The 20,838-nt window shown below is 47.7% G+C and overlaps 1 protein-coding gene across 15 annotated transcripts in view; it reads right to left on the bottom strand.

Annotated features, from left to right (window-relative positions):
* Positions 1 to 20,838, bottom strand: part of DYSF (dysferlin) — a 108,042-nt gene that overhangs the window by 21,131 nt on the left and 66,073 nt on the right. For 13 of the 15 annotated variants that reach the window (XM_074587142.1, XM_074587149.1, XM_074587145.1 and 10 more), the window contains 10 exons: positions 17,111 to 17,209; positions 16,271 to 16,399; positions 14,897 to 15,052; positions 12,711 to 12,802; positions 10,258 to 10,428; positions 9,555 to 9,697; positions 6,855 to 6,994; positions 4,910 to 4,998; positions 4,545 to 4,640; positions 742 to 883 (listed from right to left, as the gene is read on the bottom strand). In XM_074587142.1, coding sequence (XP_074443243.1) covers positions 742 to 883; positions 4,545 to 4,640; positions 4,910 to 4,998; positions 6,855 to 6,994; positions 9,555 to 9,697; positions 10,258 to 10,428; positions 12,711 to 12,802; positions 14,897 to 15,052; positions 16,271 to 16,399; positions 17,111 to 17,209 — 1,257 coding nt within the window. The remainder of the gene's footprint in view (positions 1 to 741; positions 884 to 4,544; positions 4,641 to 4,909; positions 4,999 to 6,854; positions 6,995 to 9,554; positions 9,698 to 10,257; positions 10,429 to 12,710; positions 12,803 to 14,896; positions 15,053 to 16,270; positions 16,400 to 17,110; positions 17,210 to 20,838) is intronic. The other 2 variants (XM_074587152.1, XM_074587153.1) reach the window with 1 other exon arrangement.

Below are 20,838 nucleotides of genomic sequence, written 5' to 3'. Positions count from 1 at the left end.
ATATCTGATCACCACAATGTACTAACTTGTCTAAGGAACACCAGAAGCAATAGCCAACTACAGATGTGGGAATGAGGGGACCAAAATCACACCCACTGTTGGCTCCCCAGTTGAGTAACCAAATCTCGTACTAGACCAAGGGCATCTTCACCCTGAATCCCAAACCAAAGCTTTTCTTCCCATCACTGCATCAATGACACATCCAAGCCCCTACATGTCCCTCCTGCTTACCCCTTCATGCACTTGGAGGCAGCTCCTTCCTTTCACCCCTTTAGCTTTTCTGTGAAGTTATTGTACAGCATGATAACCATTATGCCACGCTGGAGACCAGACGTGCATACCTAACCATCCCCATGGAAATGCTATCTCCGTCTTTGGAGTAATCCCGTTGTTGATTAGGCATCCTGGAAATCCCATGCAACCTGGAGAGTCCTTTGACACCGCTGCACCAATATTCAGCTACTTCCAGTCCAGAGGAGTCTTTCCCGGGGGGTCAGTCTCTCCAGACGCTTTATACAAAGCCACCTCTAATTCTGACCCCACAAATGTTGTGTTCAAAATGTCATTTTTTAAATGAATTTCCCCACCTGTCCACAGCTTTGTGTTTGAAATAACACAATGGTGAGGCTGAGCCTTGCATAGCTCCGTTTGTGCTGCAGTTGTGCAGGTTTTAGATGATGCAGCGCATTTCACCCCAGAGTTACTATGAGAAGGTAGAAATTTCTGTCCAGGGACACCCACCTTTTTTGTGATGTAACACATTTGCTCAGCAGGAAGATAGTCAAAGGGGAAGACAAATCTCCAGTTGAAGTTGCCCTCTCCTCCCATAGACCTGTAGTGCACATCTGTCTTCTGCTTGTTCTCCTCGTGGCCAACCAGCCAGCTGCAAAATGCAAACACGTTGCATGAAAAACTAGAAACTCACCAACAATTTTGCAGTTTACTCAACGTCACAGAGGCCATGAGCAGGTAATAAAATGTCTCTCACCCTTGTGAATGCCTTGGGCTGCTGTCTGTGGGGGTAACCAGGAGCCAGTAGGAGACTTGGAAGGGAATGCAACAGTCCCTGCAGTGTTAGGAGACGAACCTGGTTCGTCTGGTGGTAGCAGCCTGAGAAGCTCTGCAATGTCCTCTCCCCCATCCTCTGAGTTTTATGGATGTTTTAAAGACTCAACACTGTCCTAAGCTCTGGCTCGAAGTTGTCACTTACCCATCCATAAGCACAGATCAGCTTCTAGCCTGCCTTGGTGAGAGCTTCTTCCCTTTTGCAGACACCCCAACAAACCGACCTTGTAGTTAGCCCCTAAAACCACTCCTGTTGATGAGGCAACCATGCTAAAGGACCAAAGGGCCATTTTCCCCCTCTATTCTCTGTCAATTTCTCAAAGGTTATTATTTGGAAGTTCTAAATGGCCAAAAAGTTCTTCCCCAAGAAGATCCCAGAGTGGCCAGACCCTGCTGTGGCCAGGGTGGTCCCCAGACGCTTGTGTTAGATACAGGTCTTTGCAGCACAGTTCCCCTCCTGGTCTAAAAGAGCTTGCTGTGGTCATTCCACAACCAGTTCAGGGGCAAACTGAAAACTTTCCATAACAACTACTTTTTTCCAGCTGTGAATTTTGCAACTGTCGGGTTTTCATTCTGCCCTCTTTCCCTGTCCAAGATTTTTCAGTCTTCAGCAATCAACGAAACAAAACGAAACAGTAAAACACATCCATTTGTGTATTTAGAGCCCTTCTGGTGGAAAGCCAGAAGATTCAGAGGGAGCCTCTAATGAAAACAATTATTTCGTTTGATTGTTTTCCACTTAAATTGAAAATAAGGATTTTTTGCCCAGCTATACAAATTATCCCCTCTTCTACAGGTCCTGAGAGGAGCACATGACCCACCCCAAATGTCTTGTGGGAGACAGCAAAGGGAGGTCTACTCAAGTTCATCCTACGGTACGCATCACATGCACATGCGCTACATGGACAGCGAGGGCTCGATGGCAGTGTGAATGGTGTGATGAGGTTACACTAATACTTAGATTGTGGCTGTATTATTTGATGTGGTCTGATAGGATGCAAATGGCCAGCCTGTGTGTTTATCCACATTCTTCAAAGCTTGGCAGGGACCCTCAGAGGATACAGTGTGAGCGCCCTCTCCTTGCAGGCAAACAAAAGGACAAATAAATGGCTTGATTTGAATGTCCCTTCGGCACGTGCTTTTTTTTCTTGCAGATTTGCTGCACCCTCTCTACTGAAGGAAAGAGATGCCAGAAATCAAAAGCATTCAAGCCAGAGTGCCCCAGAACTAAAAACATAACGTAGGAACAGCCGCGGTGAGCAATCAAAGGCCCACCTTGCCCAGTATCCTCCCTCTGACCAGGGCCAACAGCAGATGTCCAGAAAAAAGCTTGAGACTGGGGCAAACACATGCTAATACCTTCCCTACACACCTCTCCAGACTCCAATAACTTACAGGTCAGAGATTTCCTGAGCTATAGATAATGTTTTTGTACTTGACAGGACTGGATGGATTTTAAGCCCATTGGTGGGTCCAGAATTTTTCAGATCCTTGTGACTCAAGGTATCTGCAATATCCAAAGGCAACACTAGGTTCTTATATGTAAGATGAGACTGTTCTCAAACTCGCACATCTCCCCTTCTGCTGCGCGCAAGTGTAAGATCTTGGAGGACCCAGGCCATCCCTTTATTTAGAAACCCAAAAGGGGATGCAGATGAGTTTTAAAGATGCCACATAACTTCACATAAATCTTAGTAGTGGAGGTTGGTTGGTTGGAAGGGGACTCTGGAAACTTCTAGGCCAATTGGCTCAAAGTTTTACCTTGAAATATCTTGAAAAACTTGCAAGATGATGAGTGAAGACCTCCCACCTCCCATGTGACCTGGTTCAGTGTTGATCCATCCTCTTGGTGAAGTAAAACTTTTTATTGGAAATTTCACTATGAAAACAATACAAAAACATCCCCCAACTATGACAGTGACAGAGAGGGCTGTTAACCAAAAAAAAAAAAAAAATCTAATGAGTTTCTAATGAATATGATTTCCCTACACTACCACTCTTTTGTCTGGCTACAGCACAAGTCTTTAGGAAGGGAAGGTCTCTCTGCACTCCGCCTTGCACAACCTAAACTTGGTAGAGACCTCTTCATGCTATTGTAAGATTATCAATAAAAAACTTATTACATTAAATAAAATAAATGGCAACTGAGTTCTGCCTCAGGCATAAGAGAAAAGCTCCTCTTTCATTTACCTGCCTAACTGGTTCAACAATAATTTACATATTATGTAGATGATAACGTACAAGAGACTGAGATTCCAGCCCTGGCCTTGCCTAATGGGTTAAACAGAGAATAAATTGGCAATAGCCTCCTCAGAGAAGCACTGTGAGATCTTCTGAAGGAAAACCACAGGTAAAAGCTCCTTATCTATTGAGTACACCCTAAAGTAGGCTCCAGCCCCCGCTCAGGAGGCAGCGATGGATGGAAGAATGGTCCTCACCAAAGCAGCACCACACCATGCTGGTAAAGGTCACTTTGCCCACAGGATCCCCTGTCTGTAGGACACATGCTTAAGCACAAGAAGGACCATTGCCTCCCCTCCCAATAGGATTATTCAGGCATTATTCAGAGATGCTAATGGTGCAGCCATCTGGGGGGAAGATGAGGAAGTTGAGCAATATTTTTAACTCATTTACAGCACCGTCAGGTTTGCTTGGTCATTGGGGATGCTAAAAGCCAGGAGAGGGATATCAGCAAGTGCTGGATGCTCTCGCTTTCCCGGTAACACCCTACAAGCACTACTATTTCAGAGCCCTGAAGTGCACAGAGCAGCTTAGCTGGAGCTGATAACAATGCACTTGATGTGAATACCAGGTAAGCAGCGTGCATTCTGGATTTACAGGAGGAAAATTGGGATTGTAAAAAAGGGATTTACAGTCTGTTTCAAAATCCTACCTCTTCCTGTCCATAAATCCAAAGAACGCACAAAATAAGTAAGTCCCTTGGCTGGGATTGCACCATTTTACACAAGATAGAACATAAATGGAGTCAGGCAGAGAAGGGAATGTGCCAGAGGAGTTACTGCTGGTTGCCACATTTTTGTGTGTTTCAAGGAAAAAAGGGAATTCCAAAAAGAGCAGCTATGCAAACAAGCCAATCTATGTATATGGAATAAGTCCGTGGCTGTCCCAGGAGAGGAGGTGGGAAAGGGTCGGCAGTGGAAATGCAGACTACATGCCCCTCTCTCCAATGGCTAGGCTGCTTCCCCACACCTTATCTCTCTAAATGTAAATATTGTAATATAAGCATCCAAGAGATGCAAAGAAAAACTCGACATCGTGAAGTGGTTATGAGCCCAGCAGAGACGTGTCTGCCAAGAAGCTGGATGCATAGCTGGAGAGGTGTGAATGGCCCCTTCATCCCAGCGGGGGTTCATGTCTACCACAGCAAGGTAGATGCAAGAGCCATGTTAACTCCTTCACTGCTGCTCTTGCACCTTCAGGCTACAGTACCCAGAGGACACAGAAGCAGGGTGCCTTACCCTTTGACGTAGATGTCACTCATCTTCTCCCCAGTGATGCTGAGGTCATCAAGGATGACGTCCTTGGTGTTCCAGATGATGCAGCGCAAGAAGAACCTGGACAGCCCCAGGAACAAAAGCAACAAAAAAGGGTGAAAATCTTGGTCTAAAGCCCACCTGGACAGCCTGGTCATTCTACTCAGCTATTTAGCTGAAGGAGCTAAGACACAAGTCATCTTTCTCTGAAGATGAGCCCACATAGACATTTCTCAGCTGGGCAGGTGAATCCCTCCCCATCTGACATCTCCAACCCCTTTCCTCTCCCCTCACAAATGGAAGGTGCTCGAACCAGCACCTCACTGAGTAAGAAATGAGAAACAAGTCACCTCTTGGCTTTGCGTGGTGTAATGTTGAAAGGGGGGCCAGGATGACCCAGAGATTTCGGAAAAAGGTCCACCCACATCTGTAGCTTTCCCTGCATGGAAAGAAAGACACGTGAAGCCTGGTGAGCCTCCTAAATGGGTTACCTTCACCTCCTCAGTAAGATCTAGTAGTGGAGAGAGAAAATATCAAGTGCTCCAATGCTCCTTAGTTGAAAACTAAGGTTTCTTTAATTGGAAAAGTGTCATTAAGTATTATATTAAAATTATTTTAGTGTTAGTTGGGTATATGTTCATGGCCTGATATGTACAAGAGTTTGTTTTGGATAAGGTGAAGGTGCACTCTGGCTTTATTCTCCATGGCTGACTATCTTTACTTAGGGACATATTGAAGACTAAGTCCATGGGAGGTGTTGGAGAAGCAAGCAGTTCACTTGTTTTCCATCCTGTCACCAGTTGTCACCAGCTGGACAGCTGGTTTATGGGTTTCTGACCATGGGAGCGGAGGATAGGATGAGGAGAGGGGAATCTAATCCCACTTTCACAAACTTCTTCCAGGGAGAGGGCAGCAGAAATGCAGCTGAAATCTCAGGGGGAGGGTTTTTTTTTTAGGTGGTCTCTTTTACTGTAAAACACCAATAGGTGCCAATAAAATATTTTATTGTGCAGTCTCAAGGGTTGAAAGGAAAAAAAAAAAGCCATCCTTTGATAATCAGCCCATCACGGAGGGGTTTGTGGTTTGCTTGCTTTTTGGCAAGAAAATCTTCCATTTCAGCAGAAAACTTTAAAAGCCCAACCTGGCTTTTAGCTCACTACAAACAGCCCGATAGACCCAGCCTGTTCCGTGGCTTTGCAGCAGGTCAGAGACATGCTTTTGGGAACTGCCCTGAATGCAACATGTACTGAGTCACACAGGTTAATCCCCTGGACCCAGCGTCACCCCTATGGATGCTCTTGGTTAGTAGGATCGGTGCAGGGCAGGCCCTGATTGCTCTGCCCATATGCAACCCCATGTCATGGAGGAAGCACCATTGCTAGTCTCCATGGCTGGTCCAACAAGACCATGACACCTGTACCTGTAAGAACAGCACAGACCTACTGGTCTGTGGTTACCTGGCAGCAGCCACCTCTTGCCTCTAATCATCATTTTCACTAGGCGAATTAACACGAAAAGATGTTAGAGTAGTTGTCAGTGCATTTACTTCTGCCAACAACTCTCCTCTCCCACCACTGGAGAGGTGTTCTGGTTAAAAATGAACCACAGAAGGGAAACAGCTGAAACAGTGCAGATCAGTGGCTGCGCACATTTACACCAGCTGCAGCGCCGGTCTCATGAAACTGCTTTTGCAATGCAACTGGAACATGTATGACAGATGATAATTAATCATTTTGTTCTTCGGGAAGCAGCATTTTTCGATCCAAATACATAAACTACACATATGTGTTAATCAAAGAAAAGGGGTTAAGCTAAATACAGATACCTGGATTTCGATTGGTTTTGGATGGAAGCCCGTTTAGTTCTCATTTGGCTTGAAAACATCCAGTCTGCAACAGTACTAACACTTTACACCTCCAAGGTTGTGTTCATGCTGCAGAAATCATGCTGCTCCATTGCCAAAGGAGCCTGCATTAAGACTTTCAGATCAGAAGTGGCTTTGCCACCAAAAAAAAAAAAAATGAGCAAATGCTGACAAAAAAGAACACAGGAGGCTGTAATCGATCTCCCCAAGCACCCTGAGCAAGTCAGCCACAGAGCTGAGCTCCAGCCTGCGTTTGAAAGCCAGTGCTTTGCTGTGGCCCATAAGCTGACTCCCCTGCCCGGGAACAGGTATCCCCAGCTCCATCTCCAGGTATCCCCAGCAAGGCTCCGCAGCGAGCCAGCCACCTGCTGACGTTGGATCGAAAGGCGAGGATGCTCTTGGTCTTGTCCTGGACACGTCACACCACTCACCTGCTCGATTTCTGGCTGGAGAGGGCTGTAAAGAGGTCTTGTCTCCACGTGCTCCGGCACCAGCCCTTGCTTCCGCAGCACGTAAAGGGCGAGACGCTCCTCCACCGGCCCCAGGTGGGGGTTGAGGGGTTTGCCATCCTCTGCCACAGAGCAGACAAAGAGCAGCATTACAGCATGCCACGGCCACAGCTGTGCAGGGCCAGATTCTGGCTGCCCCGTGGGAGCTCCCCAGGGATCAAGCACAAGCCCACCAGCTCGCCCACAGCCAGGAGCGAGCAGGAGGAGTGCAGCCTCCATTTGCACATTCACTGCCATCACGAAGCCTCCAGAGCACAGGGCAACCCATTCCCAGTGGGACACGTGGACAAACTACCGTGCAATAGGACAGGGACCTGCGGTAAGTCTCATGCAAGTCCTCCCCTAGATCACAGCAAGCGAAACACTGCAAGGACTAAGTTGAAGCATATGGAAAGGACAGTCTAGTCTTTGATCCTGCCCAAGGGTTCAGGCTCCCTAAAATCACAGCAGTTGGGGCTGCAGGGTTGCCAGCAGCCCTTCAGCCCATGCTACTGCTCTGCTGCCATTCCCACCACCAGCAGAGGTTTATCTAATGTGTGATACAAGCTCTTCAGGGAGAGATGAAAGAGTATGCTCTGGTACAGTTTTCAAGCACTGATGTGATAGATATTGTTTAAATCCCATCATTTAAAACCATCCAGGATCTTCAGCTGGGCAGAGAGGAGTGCAGTGGGAATGAGCTTCCTACAGGGTGTCACTTCTTCTATGCTGGGTTTGGGGTGAAAGACAGAAACAACAGGAAAATGATGGCTATGCAGATGCCAGCAGCACAGCTCAATGGCTGCTCCTAGTCCCTGCTCTGGTCCTCACTGCTCCCACTGGGGTATTTGTGGTCTTTCATCAAAATGGGCCAGTGCACAACAGCCACCGCAAACACCGAGCTGTCCGTGAGCACACCTGAAACCTTCTCCACCTCCTCAACCCGCTCCACACCAGAACCTAATCCCTCTGCAAATAGGCCATAAATAATGGACATTTTTGACATCCCTGCTCCAGCACTTGGGATCCCTTGTTACATCCAGGTATGGAGGATGGCCAGCTCGGTCTCGGGGGAGCCTCCTCCTGCCTCCCCATCCCCACATGCCATGCTGGTGCTGGTGGAGGACATCACCCCCAAGACGTTGCCTTTCAGCCACAGCATTTCAAGGCCGTGCACCTTCGAGGACCTTTGAAATGAAATGTGCTCCATAAATATTATTACAGCTCTGCAACTTTCAGGTGATATATCCCAGCTCCTTTCTTGGCAATATCTTGAAGTGCTTAACTTCAGACATATGGGCTATTTCCCAAGCAGTGGAAACCTGGCGTGCGTGCATGTGTGTGTGTGTGCGCGTGTGTATATGTACGCACAGGAAAAAGAAAAAGCCCCTCTCAGAAAACAACAAATGTGGGGGTTATGGAATAATGGTCCGGGTGCAGTGCTTGTAAAACCCATGCTCTCGTGTTTAATAGCTTCACTTTATACCGCCAGGTTCAGATCTGACATTGCTCTGCGAACACAGCTGGTTTCCAGATCTCCTTGAGGTCAAGCATCAGACTTTGTTCTGTTTTTTGAACTGATTGCCATTAAAGCAGAGGAAGGTGAAAGGCAGGGGCTGGGAGAGGGGGGAAGACCCTACTCGGTTTAACACCTTTCCAGCCCTTGCTGAAAACCTTTTGCATAAGAGGAGGCTGCAAAGGAGCCGTTGCTCCCTCGCTACTCCTCCTCCTAAGAGAAGAACCATGAATTTGTGCCTTGATTCCCAAGAGCAAGGAAGGGGGATCAGCCCTGGGCTGTGCCATCTTGTGCCTCCGCAGGCCAAGTCCGTCTTGACAGCTAGGCAGTACTGTAGTGGCCTTAAAGTCAAACTGCAGCTCCTGGGCCACACAGTGGGGTTTCACGTCCTCTCTGGGCTAAAATACCCCTTCCACGCTTTAAAGCAGAGTTATCCCTAAAAGGCCTGCTTCTGCCCCCAAGGATGCCAGTCAGACGAGCAGGAGTTGATGCCCAGGATATTGCAGGTGTCGGTGTTGGTGGGTTTTTGTGCAAACAAGAAAACGCCTCCCCAACACTCGGTGATATTTTCTCCTTGCTGGCAGAGGCTGATTTTGCACTTAGAGCTAGAGCTCACCTCGCACCCCGAGGCGTGAGCCCTGTTGCGATACGCTGGGCACTGTGTGTATGATATTGTCTCCCTCTAGTGACTCCAGCCCCAAAACGCAGAGACACAAACAGCACAACTGCTCCTTCCAGCCCAAGCAGCAGCTGGAAGACCAGGCTGGAGCCTCTCTGGCTGCGATGGACTTTGCTGCTCCCAGCCTGCTTGCATTTGGCTTGCTGCAAGCAGTAAAGGGCAGCCTCTGGAGGCCAAGGTTAACGTGGCTGGATTGCAGGTCTGGGTTTAGCCCCGGGGTTTGGTGTGGATCCAACTGCAACCTGCAACCTTTGGGGCAGAGCCAACCTTGGGAAAGGTGCAGAGCCAACCTGGGCAGCAAGGTGGGGAGAACGGGGACGTGCCCATCACCCAACTCCTGGCCTCCATGGTAATCCCCCACCATGATATGCCCATGACCTCCACCTCCATCCCTTGCTCTGGATAAAGGAAAGCTATTAGCAACCCCAAAGCAGCCCCATTACCTTACCCAGTTCAGAGAGGATGTACTCATGTTCCCTGAAGATGACCCGGTCAGACTTGTAGGTGGGAGCCTTGTAGTTGCGCTGCAGGGAGAAGAGGTGAAGCAGCTGGGAAGGACGGAGTTGGTCTCGCCACTGGTTGGGTCCAGAGCTGAAACCAAACAGTAGGGAAAACAGCAGGTCAACAAGTGATCAAACATCCTCCAGCCTCAACAAGGGGCAGCAGCAGCGTTACACCAAAGAGGTCTGGTCTGAGGAAGGTGCAGCTCACTCTGAGTCTGCACGTCTGCAGCCTACTCAGACACAGCTTTTAAGCCTGGGGTGTCCTGATTTCCCCCCACCCCCAACGCACCATGTCACCCTTCAGCTGGCCCTGTGCATGGAGGATGTCCTCACCACAGCGTGCACAAGAGGCATCAGGGACGTAACAGGATCTCCCCAACGAGATTTCTGTTATTTGAAGCATTTCATGCTTCTGGAGGAGAGCCAGGGCTCTGGTAAGTTCCTCAAATGCGGGGCTTCTCTGGTGTGAATCTGTCTCTCTAGCCAAATCTCTGCGGTGAAGTACAGCATTGTCCAGGTCCCCTTGGGAGAGTCCTGGGACAGCAGACCTCTGAGTCGAGACATCACCCTAGTACCCATGGCCAGCCTGGCATCACGCAGCCCTGGCAGCTACAGAGACCCGCCGCCTGAGCCCGCAGAGGTACTTACATGCAGTAAGTTTGGGGGAGGCCACAGCGTGCCCCATATTTTGACAGGAACCGGTTCTCCAGATCTATGACCGTCTCCCCAATCTTCTCATCCTTCGACAGGAGGTCGTAGTCATAGAGCGTGATCTTCAAGTCTTTCTCCAGGGGCAGAGTGCAGCTCAGCTCGAACATCCTGTGCAACAGGAGCCAAGAAATACCCATGAGATGAAGGTTCATTCTGCTGAGTGCCCCATGGGAAACAGACCCACACACCATCCCAACCCACCAGTGCCAGGAAGGACAGTACACCCACTGCGCATCTTTGCTGCATTGGTCCAGTACTATTGGTCCTGTGTTGTACTGGCTTAGCTTGTGGATCTGCACTAAGCAAGCATGCTTTGGGTTTCTTTTTGCCTGGGTGAATTACTCTCAAGCAAACTCTGCCACTGCTTAGTTTCTCCATCTGCTAACTGGACATAATGGTGGTCACTGCAATATCCAGGGAAAAGAGCATCAGGCAAGAGTCAGGAATGATCATTGCCATGGAATTTGAAAGGGGGAGAAATGACAGCTTTAGAAAACCATCTGCTCTTTGAGCCCAAAGAGCAAATGTCCAAAACAGGAGTCAAGCCTGCCTGGGCCAAGCTTATGGTCAGCGTGAGGCTGACCCCCCAAAGCCTCCTTGCCCTCTCCTCCCAGTTCTAAGCACCTTTTTTGTGTGCTGTCTCCTCCGACGTCGTTACACCACAGTCAACATACTGACATAACATAAAGCAAGAGCAAACCTTCCTCTCCCTCTTCAAGTAAAGGACGGCAAGAGACAAAGCACCAAGACCTTGCCAAAACACAACACCCAGATCTAGACTGAGCTGGTGCTCGTGGATGTCAGCGATGTGGAAGGTGGTACAACAGGGTGAGCAGGACAGTCCAGGACTGACCCAGCACTCCCAGGAACCCCTCCACCTGCTGCTGAAAGGCAGGCAATGCTGGGGAGAAACATGACGCCCATTCCCACTGCCAGCACCCACCCCGGAGCAGCTTTTAAGGAGGGGAAGTGAGTGATTATGCCACCAATTAAGAGTGCAGGAGGAACTGGGGTCAGCAGAAAGTAATTAGCTAAAGCTGGACGGCAGCCAGCCGCCCAGGGAAAAGCTCGTGAAACAAGAGGTTTAATAGCCGCCAGCAGCCAGGACCTCGGTTTTACATCTTGCTTTAAAGACGGGGTGGGAGGTGCAGCACGCTGTCTAGACGGCCTCTGGCTGGGAGCCAGGCTTGGCGAAGGAGGACTTGCACTGCCAAGCAGAGCTCACCGGGGTCTGGCTGTGGGCTCTGTGACAGGGCAGTAGGGCCTGGCCCACCGGAGGTCAGGGCTCCCTCCCTTATGCTAGATGGGGAAAAGACACTTTGCATTCACCATAGGAAAGGCAGAACTGCCATCTCCGTTTGGCTGAAGAAGAGGATATGTCGTGTCTAATGCACACTGTCCTCCAAGGTCTCACCAGTATCACCTTCGCCATTCCTCTCCCTTTTCCTCCATCCTTGCAGATCGTGTATTTCCCTCTCGGTCTTGCTTTGTTGGAAAGGTGTCATGGCATTGACAGCCTGAGCTGGTAAAAACCACCTAAGAAAACCAGCTGGATGTCATGTGGAGTAGGGCTTGACCCTTGCTTGTGCTGAAGCATAACCCCCTAGATCTAATCCCAGCTTTTCTGGGAGACAAAAGTCCTACTGGCACATAGAGGTTGAACACCAGGTTTTCCTCTGCCTGCCTCTGCTTTGCCTGGTCCCTATGGTGCTTTCTGTCTCTGATGAACACCCTTTTCTGAAAACATTATCTTTTGCCCTTTATCCCAAGTTTGTGGTCCTAATGCAAGGTGAACAACTCAACCAACCCATATCATGTTAATAGATAATCCTTTTTCAGAGCATCTGATTCTGAGGTGTACCATGCCACAGCCTAATCAAACAGGCCTCCATTCATCGCGTCTTTTCTTCAGACTTTTAACCAAAGTGCCTAAATGAGGAGCAGAGTTTCCCAGACTCTCTCTACCATCAGTGGGATGAGGCAGATGCCTCCACAGGGGAGTCTCAGGTCTAAAAACTCCTCCTGATGTCTCTGTTGATGACAGAACAGATCCAGTCCATGCTCCGCAGCTCAAAGTCCCAGGGAGAAGATGAGCATGAGCCATGGTGGGTAGGACACTGGTCAAGCCAAGGCCAGACTCACTTCAGCAATGTTAACATGAGCCAAGAGCACACCAAGAGAATCGTAGAATGGTTGGGTTGGAAGGGACCTTTAAAGATTATCTAGTCCAACCCCCCTGCCGTGAGCAGGGACATCTTCAACTAGATCAGGTTGCCCAGAGCCCTGCCAGCCTGACCTTGATTGTAAGTTGGAATGGGAAGCTGGCCTGGCCCTATTCCTTCAATATGACACAAAAAACCACATGGACTCCAAGCTGAATCAAAACTTACTTTCCAAAGACGGGCTCCAGCGTACAGGGGAGGTAATTGTCTTGGTCATTTATGGATTTCTTTCCCACTGAAATCTTCACATAGGGATCGCACTGAAGATAGGCATGAAAATATATTCAAGAAAGAGTCATTGCACAGCAATATTGATGACGAAGGAATAACTCTGCCTCCCCTTGTCCCAGCAAGCAGGATCTTCTACCACCCTTGACAAACACCTGTTTTCAAGGATAGAATAGTCTGACCATTACCTCCTTACTATAAATCTGACCATCGTCAAGAGTTAACTGCACTGCAATTCCATTTTGAGGATGACCGAAGGACCAGTTAGCAGTCTGGGACAAGAGTCCAAGCCCTTCTGAGGTCCATAGGATGGAAAAGCAATAAAAGAGCCTGAAAAAAACTACTTATGGCCTCTTCAATGGACTGGGCTTGCTCTGAAGTCCTCAGGATGTTACTGTTCTCCTCTGAGTCACCTATTTTGAGATTCCATTGAGGTCATCATTTTTTAAGTTTGAGGTCTACTCAGAAATAGATTTACAAATGTAGGCAACTAAAATGTCAAAGGAGAAACAATTTGTTTCAAAAAATGTGGTTCAAAACCATTTATTTCCAAGATGCTGCAACAAATTTAAAAAAAAAAGAAAATGGAAGCATACGTTAACATAAAGCCTCTTTGTGCATTTAAAAATTGTATTAGATATTTTTGAATTTTTAGCAAGTTTTTAAGCTTCTCTCTCACAACTAAAACTATTCTGGGAAACTAGCATAAATTTGAAATGTGGTGAAATTAATCAGAGTCATCATTTTTGCCAGGAGAAGAAAAGAAAAGAAGGGAAAGGGAAAGGGAAAGGGAAAGGGAAAGGGAAAGGGAAAGGGAAAGGGAAAGGGAAAGGGAAAGGGAAAGGGAAAGGGAGGAGAGGGAAAGGGAGAGGGAAAGGGAGAGGGAAAGGGAGAGGGAAAGGGAGAGGGAAAGGGAAGAGGGAAAGGGGAGGGGAGAAAAAAGAAAAGAAAAAGAAAAGAAAAGAAAAGAAAAGAAAAGAAAAGAAAAGAAAAGAAAAAGAAAAGAAAAGAAAAGAAAAGAAAAGAAAAGAAAAGAAAGAAAAGAAAAGAAAAGAAAAGAAAAAGAAAAGAAAAAGAAAAGAAAAGAAAAAGAAAAAGAAAAGAAAAGAAAAGAAAAGAAAAGAAAAAGAAAAAAGAAAAGAAAGGAAGAGAAAGGAAGAGAAGAGAAAGGAAGAGAGAGAGAGGAGAGGAGAGGAGAGGGAGAGGAGAGGGAGAGGAGAGGAGAGGAGAGGAGAGGAGAGGAGAGGAGAGGAGAGGAGAGGAGAGGAGAGGAGAGGAGAGGAGAGGAGAGAGAGGAAGAGAAGACGAAGAGAGAGAGAAAGAGAAGAGAAGAGAAGGAGAAGAGAAGAGAGAGAAGAGAAGAGAAGAGAAGAGAAGAGAAGAGAGAGAGAGAAGAGAAGAGAAGAGAAGAAAGGAAGAGAAGAGAAGAGAAGAGAGAAGAGCAAAACTAACTTCATCTAAAAGGTGGCACCCAGCTTGAGTCCAGTACTGGAGGGACCCACCATCCTAGCTCACATCAAAAACAAAGAAAGCAAAAATATTGGCTAGTTATGCTCCCTGGAAAAAACACACAGAAAAAAACACAAGAAAAAAAACTTGTAGTTTTTTTCAAGAAGCGAAGAAAGGAAAAGGAGTGCTTGGGGAAGGTCTGCAGCATAAGGATGGACTGGGCATCCAGTGGAAAAAATAAGAGTTAAGAAGGATTTTTCCCTGAGTTTTTTTGCAAACTGGAACAAAATGAACATTTACTTTTTTGAACCAACACAATTCTCTTTTGCACTGAATTTTTCTTGCAGACTGGCAAAGCTTTGCAAAAAGCAGTCATGTGAAAGACATGATTTTGTTTCCTTTGGCACCAAGTTAAAAAAAAAAACCAAACTCATTTAGCTATTTTAAATTGCCCTACTGAAAAATCCCCCAGGATGGAGGAAGAGTTGGCTCCTGGGATTCCCAGATGTTGCAATGGAGGCAGAAAGAAGAGGTAGATTTTCTCATTTTTGCTGTCACCGCTGTTTCTAAATTTTAAGCCATATATACAAATTTTGATCAATTAGGGCTGACATGTTGAAAGAGCCCACCCCGTGAGGCAACATTGAGGTCCACCACAGCTTTCCCCAGCAGGATACCTTTCCATTGGCGTCCTTGGGCTGGAGGTCGAAGGCCCTGATGATGTAGACCCTGACAAGACACTCCTGGGGTCCTCTGGCCGGCAGCTGGTGGAACTGCCGAGGTGGCACTGGGACTCGCGGGTCATCTGGGAGAGGGTAAATTTTGAACGAACCCTATGAAGGACAGATATGTTCAGCTGCGCTTGCACACTGACACGTGCAGATGGTCTCATGTGAGCAAGCTTGCAAAAAAGTCTGGATGGTTGCATAGAATCACACAATCCTAGAACGATTTGGGTTGAAAGGGACCTTTAAAGGTCATCTAGTTCAACCCCCCATACATGGGCAGAGACATCTTCAGCTACATCAGGTTGCTCAGAGCCCCATCCAACCTGACCTTGAATGTTTCCAGGGATGGGGCATCTACAATTACTACAATGCTGGGGACAGAGCCTCAGATCCTGACCCTCTTCTATCTCCTAGACCAGACCATGTCCTGTCAGGCTCTTCATGGTCGAGGGAGCCAGGAACAGGGTGAAGAGCTGCCCATATCATTCATCCCTTGCCTGAACATCAATGCAAACTCTGTTATAAGTCTGCACAGAGCAATTCCAGCCTGTTTGTCCTTTACATCTTCTACTTCACTGTCCTTTGAGCCTTCATGCTATTAAAGTGGGGTGAAGGAGCCTTCCTATGAAGCAGCTCCCTGAAGGCTGAGGCTGAGAGTTTCCCTGCAGGGACTGTCTTAAAGGTTCCTGAACAAGGCAACTGGTTCCTGAGAGAAGGACGGGAAGAGGAGAGGGAAAATGCAAATATTTACAGGTGTTTTATTCACCAGAGCTGATTTCCTCCCGGTGAAGTGGCAGGAATCAGTCTCTGGGTATTGTCTGGGGTAGGAGAGTGCTGGGTAGGAGTAGGAATTAAAAAGAAAAAAAAAAAGCTAGAAGAATTGAATCCATGATCTCTTGCAAATAGGCTAAAGGTTAAAAAGAGCAAAGGATGCATCACTCCTCTGCACTGGACAGACAGCTCTGAGCACCAGTGTGGCAAGATCATCAGTGCTCACACACACACCCACCACCACTCCGGAGGAAGAAGATGCTCCATCGCTTACATCCAGCATCGGTTTCAGATGGGTTTTTGCTCCAGGATGACGGCACAGCCTAGACTGGGTTTGAAGCTTGCAATGCACTTGCTGCTGGGAATCCAGCAGCCAGATCTGCACAGGCAGGTTGTTCAAACTGAGACAAGTGGTCTACTTTTATGGCCTATTTCTCACTGAAGTCCTACCCAAAAATAGTCAATTAGCATCATCCCACTCAGCAGCAAGACTTTACACCCAGCAGCGTGTGTTGCCGGGTATGGGTACAAGTAGAAAGAGAGACATCACACCTTGAACTCCCCCACGACTGAGGGGTCGTCATTTGAGTCCTGCGACCGGCCACGATACAGCTTGAAGGTGTGGCAGAAGTCAGACAGATGCTCGAAATCCTCCACGTTCTCCAGCTCTGTCTCGTAGACCTGGGGAGGGAGGGAGGGAGAGATGAGGGCGAGGGCAGGGACTGCTCCTGGGCAGAGAGGGACCAGCAGTGTGTCCCCACCAATATGGGATAAGCTCCTTGATCTGGAGCAAATACCACCCACTGGGACAGAGTCCTGGGACCCGTCACCCTTGTTTCCCCCCAAGACAGTGATGAAGAACAGACTTTTGGCAACCCTACAATAAACAACAGCACATTGCAGAAGACCCAGACTAAGCCAAGGTCTCACAGAGGGTTTTTCATCAGCCAGAGACCTTCCTGCTGGGAACATTTTCCTTAAGACGAGGCAAGGTTTCCCCCACTTTAGTCCTATTTCGGCTCCTGTGTTAATTTTAGCCCTTCTTGTAACAGGGCGTCTAAATCTCCCCTTCCCTTCACAATCTCTGCTTCTCCTTGTTGTTCCCAAACACTTTTCAGGGCAGGAGTTCCTCACCTCGTGTGCCACTTAGAAATGTGACAATTTCTTGAAGGCTGCAAAGTGGAAAGCTACCAGAAACGATTTTGCAAGGAAAATTGAGTTTTCAAAACAGTTATTTTTTAAAACAGCAGTACCTGCTCTCTGGGGAAAACGATCTATTTTTTTTCCTGGAAGATAAAAAAAAACCTAAACACTCAAAAAAAATCAAAGCTTGTGGAAAAACAACATGGAGAGCGCAGGTCCAACGAACCAGAACCAGCCAAGGCCACTTACCTTCAGTGTGTCAAAGCCCTTTTCTAAGTAGGCGCCACATTTTTCCCTTTCTCCTGTGGAAGCATAGAATTTGCTCCACCAGTCAATGAATTCTTCCTCCTGCAGCAAGGGATACCAAAGTTATGTATCTCCATGAGCAAACCCCAGTGATCAACAACAGCAGCATCTCCCATAATTGCTGGAGGTGAACTTCTGCCCTGTGCACCAGCCCCATGCTACGGCCTGGGTTTGGTGGGTCTCTGTCCTGCAGAGGCGATGAAGCTATCGTGAACCCAACCTGCAGCTCCTCGCTCCCTGGTTTCAAGGTGCTTTTGGGATGCTTCCAGCCCAAATCCAGCTGTTGCAGCCACAGCAACACTACGGATCTAGACCTGCCAGCAGAGAGGATGATTGTCCATGGGAGGATGAGGTAGAGCTCACAAGAAGAAATCTGCAGTATTTTTAGGCTAGGGGCAGATTTTGGTCAGTTTGGGTGGTGGTCTTCCCAGGACCTCAATGTAGAACCATGCCGGGGATGAGACTAATTAACTCCTGTGCTAACATGGTCCTGACAGCCTGAAATTCAGGCAGGATGCGAGGACTGCTCTTAAACTCAGCGCCTGGTTTGGGCTTTGCCTCAAAGGTTTTGGGGTTTCTGGGACAGGGATTGCCTTTCTAGCACCAACCACCTTTCCATCCAAACAAAACACATGAGCAAACAAATAAATGCATAAAATGCATATACTTCCACAAAAACAATGGTCCCCAGGTGTTGCACCTCTCTCAGGAATAACATAACTCTCTCCTCATTGACACATACATATACAAAGAAACGGGCCGGTCTCATCTAACCTCAGCCTCATCTCACTGCCCACAGCCACAACGCCATCAAGGAACATTTGCCCCGTCTGCTATGAAAACTGAATTTCAGATCCGAGGATGCTGTTCCAAGAAGAAAGCCGGCTGCCGGCTTCAGTAAATGTATGTACTTTATAAGAGCACCGTTTTTGAAATTTATACAAGCAAAGATGAAGGGGCTTTGACTGTGATTCATGAAACATTCCTGAAAAATAATGATGTCTTATTTTAGAAGTCCACAAAATTCCATCACACTGACCTAATGGAGGAATCATAATAGAGGTTTATTGGATTTATATTTTAAGCCAACGGTGCAGGCTTTAAATTGCTGTCTTGAATAGACATTGTTTTTAATAGAAATATTACATAAATTAACTCTGAGGCCTCTGCTGCCTCCCTTTTTTTGAAAAAAAAAAAAAAAAAAAAAGCCTTTCATCGCTTCCCCTGTTTTATTGTTTAAAAAGCTACACTGACCATCATGGCTTTATTACGACATTCCACAGGTACTGAGTTACAAAGAAAGCACTTAAACTAATCTGACGACTTACCCATGGTATCTTCTGCAGCCCCAAGACAAAGAATTTGGTTAGATATTTTTGCTGATTTCTACTGATGGTACAAAAAAATGGGGGAAGGAAAAAAAAAAAAAAAAGAGGCAAGGGGGGAGCAGCTGGAATGTTAATAGCGAATTTGCCTGCAAATGGGAAAGCCAGGGAAAGCAATGGCTCCACCACATGAGCAACTGAATTTATTTAATTTAGCAACCAGGCCATAGCCAAAATCACCTCCAGTGTTTTACATTGGACATGGTACAGGATGGTCCTCAGAATGGGGCCCTGGCACAGATGGCTGAGGGACCTCAAGCATCCTGCATGCCCTCTCCAACTGGGACCCCTTGGGGATGCAATGGGGCACACACCCATGGGTGAGCATCGCCTGTGGATAAATTTCACATCAAGCGACTAAGGCCTAAAATTTTGGCTTGGAGAGAAGCTTACTCAGACATGGCAAGCTGCTTTCATGGTTATCAGAAGGTTTGTGTCTCCCCATCCACGTTCGCTCCCTCTTCCCTCACAACCACCACTCCCATAGAGCAGGGAGCACTGTGATGTGGGCTGGCACCTGCACCCCAAATGCCCTGAGACTGGAGTCAGGATTGCAAACACTTTCCCATTCAGTACTGAGATAAAGTCAAGTCCTTTCAAGCTCCAGAGTGACCAGCTTTGACGCTTTCTGCTAAAATGGGAATGTCAAAGTTTATCACCGGAGCAGCAGAAGAGGGTCCAGGACCATTTCACCAGGCAAGAGTCTGAATGGGACCATTTCATCAGTTTTCCAGCAGCTCCTTGAGCACCCAGGAAAGGGGCAGCAGGAGAGTCCCTTCTAGGGGACATCCCAGAAAAGAGAAATGTCTTATGGCCAAAAGCATGGTGTTTCCAAAATTAAAGAAATTCAGATTTTTTTAAAAATGCCTTTAAAACCAGAATTTCACCGGCAGGCTGCAACTTCCCACTTGAAACATTTCCGGGATTATGGCTTGGACACAGCAAAAGCACTCAGACACATGCTCAACTTCAATCGAGTGCACGAATCTCTCTGAAGTCAATGAGGCTCTTCAGACACAGCCTTAAGGGCATTCTGGATCAGGCCTTCGGTTCAGCAGAGCCAGCAGCCACTGTTTACTTACCACCCTCAGGTATAGAGAAGGATGTTTAAGCTGTGCCTGATCCCCACGTAGGGCTTTTACCCAGGGCTATGCAGATTACTGTTGAGGGTATTGAAATTCTTCCCTCCCCTGGACCCCAAAATGCAGACCTGTGTCATCCCGACAGCTCTCAAGATGTTTTCAATATCATTTTGTTTCACCTAGGGTGGAATGCACTGGTTTTAACCCCATTTTTGTCAGGGAGGCTGAGCCAGAGCAATTTTTTTCCCCACCGCTCAGGGTTTCCTGTGACTCCAAGCCTGTCCCGTCAAATGTATTCCCAGATGGGAATAGCAGGAATATGGGCTTGTCCAGAACAACCAATTTGCACAAAATATGTTGAAATGGCCATTGCAGTCTGGACCAAAAGGAGGTGTAGAAACCTAAGAAGTAGTCATGCAATGGACAGGTTGGCTTCTGGTGAAACTTAGTCTTTATCATCACCTTACAGGTGGGGGAAACTGAGGCACGGGCAGGTTAATGTCCAGACAGAGAAGCCAGGAGAGCAGAGCATGCATGAGACAACTGAAGTCTTAATACTTATGCTTGTTCTCGTAGTGATTACACACTCTTCCCTGAGGGAATATAGATAACTATAGCAATAATAAATATTGCCTCTAAAGAAGCTAAGCCACCGCCTCAGCCTCAAATGTACTCGCACCTCACATCTGGGAGGCAGATTTCCTGCTGTGGGAAAGCTCTACAGCTGGAATGAGAAGATCCCTCCAGAAACAGCTTGGACATTTATAGACGCTGCTCCCCAGCTGTTTGTTACCACGCTTTTGCAGGAGATGACATCCTGCACCTCAGCCTTGGAGAGGGCAGTGTTAGCATCTTCATCTGCTCCAGCACAAAGGCAGCCTGGTCAGCTCAGCTCATTACCCGACTAAACTAACCCAGCCCAGCCCTGTCCTCCCGCGGGTGCAGAAAACTCCAGCGGAAAGGCCATGGCAAACAGCTGGGGAACACAAAAATGTCTTTAAACACCGCGGCTGCGCTCCTTGGGGTTTTCCAACCACATCCTAAATCCCTCTGCTGCTCTGTCTAGCATTGCTCCAGAGGTCAGCACACCCAGGCAGGAAACTGAGCAGCTCGATGCTGCAGGAGGCATCCTCGGAGTGGTTCTGCACCGAAGCCCACCCACCACCCAAGCAAGGTGCCAGCTATCCCCACACCAGGGAGGGAT

This window comes from Larus michahellis, chromosome 5, assembly GCF_964199755.1.
Source record: "Larus michahellis chromosome 5, bLarMic1.1, whole genome shotgun sequence".
Classification (NCBI taxonomy): Eukaryota; Metazoa; Chordata; class Aves; order Charadriiformes; family Laridae; genus Larus; species Larus michahellis.
This window is presented reverse-complemented; position numbering and strand designations above follow the sequence as displayed.